We start from the raw sequence: 2,500 nt of genomic DNA, 5'->3' as shown, positions 1-2,500 counted from the left end.
CATCATCACCTGCATACAACAACACAGACACCAGGTGAGAGACGTTATTGAATACTGGGGGGGGTCGTAAAAACCAACGTATAGAGTAAAATGAAGTACTTAAAGATAACTAAATGTTTCCTCTGTTGTTTCGGTAACTACTGTATGTTTTTATTACGAGAACGTTCCCAATAAAAGAGATCCAAAAGAGAAAAATTTATATTTGTTGTGTTTTAAAATGCTATGCTAATGCTATTTTCACAGCAACAACAACAACATCTAAGACTACCACAAGGTCTCCATCGGCTCCAACGGGCCCCAGACCGCCCGCCCGTCCACGGAAAAGGATGAGGAAGAATCGCAAAAGAATCAGCAAGAAAGCTATGAGAGCTATGCTAATGTAGAGCTAAGAAAAAAGCCAGGTGAGTTCACCGAACATTCAAATGAAAAAGGGAAACGTTTGTAATGATGATCCAAAATGTTTTCTATTACCTGTTAAAAGTATGTTTACTGATGTTTCTTCTCTAGGGACACAAGGTGAACTTGGTGTATTTCGTGGATCCAGAGGTGAAGCGCAGTGACTTCCTTCATATACGTATTTATTCACTTGTCAGTAACCTGCTCGTCCTGGTCCTCCGTAACACTACTAATGACTGTCTGGTGAACCTGTAACGACACGTGTGTGGAGTCAGACGAGGGTGAGAAGAAAAAGGAATATAAAGAAAGAAAGGCGGAGACGGCTAAAGACTTGGCGGCTAGCCTCTACGGTGACAGTCGCTGGTAGGAAGTAACACACGGCACCCGAAGACTGAGAAAAAGTGGGGGACTGAAACTGCTTCGCTGTAGAGCTGAGGACAAAAAGTGCAATCTCGAAACTCTTCTGAAAACCGTGTTTTGATATCAACCGAGAGAAGCTGCACTTACATGTTGACAGAGTCGCTACGGGGTTCAAATGACAAAGTGTGTTGCTGAAAGACTTCTTTTTGATAACACAATCAGGACGGACAACAATGTGCATTTGGTGGAAGAATGGACATATAAATGGACTTTTGTGTCATTGAAGAAGATAATCGAGACAATCATCAATAGATCGTAAAAACGAGTGACTAAAATGAGCAGTATTTCCTTTTTGATAGATCATGGGAACAGAGAGCTGTGTAAATGTACCGTCAGAAGCATGATATCATTTTTTAGCTCCGTAAAACAGCGATGGTCTCTCTCGTCTAACCATATTTAATTATGTTTAACACACTGGAATTACACTGAAGCGATTAGAGGACAAGAACATCAAATGTTGCATTTTTAAAATCTCATCCCAGGTGAAGAAAAAGGTGCTATCTGAACACGAGGTGATAGCGTTACGCCTGTGACCTGACGCTGTGCTATGTTTCTTATTTATTTATCTCTGCCATTACTGTGGATTAACTTTTTTTTATACTTTAAATACTGCAAGACAAGATGAGATATGTTACTATGCTTTGTGATGACTAGGTGGTTCGAACAGGATCATGCAGGGTTTAACTTCTATTTCAGTGTTTGTTTTGTATGCTTTAGTGCGTCTCGAAACGTATTTGTTCCTCTATTCCAGGGGTTCCCAAACTTTTCAGCCCGCGACCCCCAAAATAACAGTGCCAGAGACTGGCGACCCCCTGTCGACGGGGTGGGGGGGGGGGGGGGTCCATGAGTGTTTTTTATTGGTTAAGTGGTCCTTTGTATGAAAAAGTTTGAGAAACACTGCGCTCGTTGCGGGGAAATTATACAGATGGCTAGTCCGCCCCTGAAAATGTCTATGCAAACGTTATTATTAGTAATAATAATTTTTAAAAAATTAATCAATTTTCTTTTATACATTTTTATTTTGTAATCATCTCGCGACCCCCACGAACCTCACTTTGGGAACCCCTGGACTAATACAGTTTGAGATACAGTCAGCTGGGAAGTGATGCATCTGCAAAGTATACAGTAGGCTACCTTGTTTAGTGAAATAAAAAAGAAGAAGCCACAACAGGTAAAATACCATGCCCAATCATTTTACAAATATGTGAAACATATATGATTTTCACATTATTGATAAAATATTAATCATCAAATCACATTCAGAATCAGCTTGCAGAAAGGGATTATTTGTATTGTATTGAGGAATGGTTTTATTAGATTAACCTCACTGACGAACTCTGTTGAAACACGCTTTGGGAATTGTATCTTGAATTTGTGACAAATGAAGTTGGTTTATTTCAGCGGTTTTGAAGATTATAAATGTTTGTGTCTGGTGAGCTGTAAAAACATTTAGCTGACTTAAGATAAGAGATCAAATATAAGAGTATTTTGTTTTCTGTCCAAAGGATACATTTTGTCCCTGGTCAAAAATATTATCCTGAGACATTATACCAAACCCTTCCAATACTTAGTCTCTCTGTCTGTCAAGGGTAAGAGAGGTGCCATGACAGATGTTTAACTATTCATTTAACTTGTAAATTGCGCCCTACTTATATCAATAATTTTTTAGACTGCCAAGGCACAC

At 39.2% G+C, this 2,500-nt stretch overlaps 1 protein-coding gene across 1 annotated transcript in view; it reads left to right on the top strand.

Annotated features, from left to right (window-relative positions):
* LOC104949133 (cAMP-dependent protein kinase catalytic subunit-like) overlaps positions 1 to 987 on the top strand; it is a 3,035-nt gene extending 2,048 nt beyond the window's left edge. The window contains exons 2-4 of the mRNA XM_010775415.1: positions 1 to 34; positions 244 to 401; positions 508 to 987. The exon at positions 1 to 34 is cut by the window's left edge and continues 753 nt beyond it. Coding sequence (XP_010773717.1) covers positions 1 to 34; positions 244 to 383 — 174 coding nt within the window. The 3' untranslated portion in view covers positions 384 to 401; positions 508 to 987. The remainder of the gene's footprint in view (positions 35 to 243; positions 402 to 507) is intronic.
* Positions 988 to 2,500: the final 1,513 nt, after the last annotated feature.

This window comes from Notothenia coriiceps, unplaced genomic scaffold (assembly GCF_000735185.1).
Source record: "Notothenia coriiceps isolate Sejong01 unplaced genomic scaffold, NC01 NC01_scaffold00015778, whole genome shotgun sequence".
Taxonomy (NCBI): Eukaryota; Metazoa; Chordata; class Actinopteri; order Perciformes; family Nototheniidae; genus Notothenia; species Notothenia coriiceps.
The sequence above is the reverse complement of the archived record's forward strand: the minus strand, read 5'-3'. Positions and strand labels throughout refer to the sequence as shown.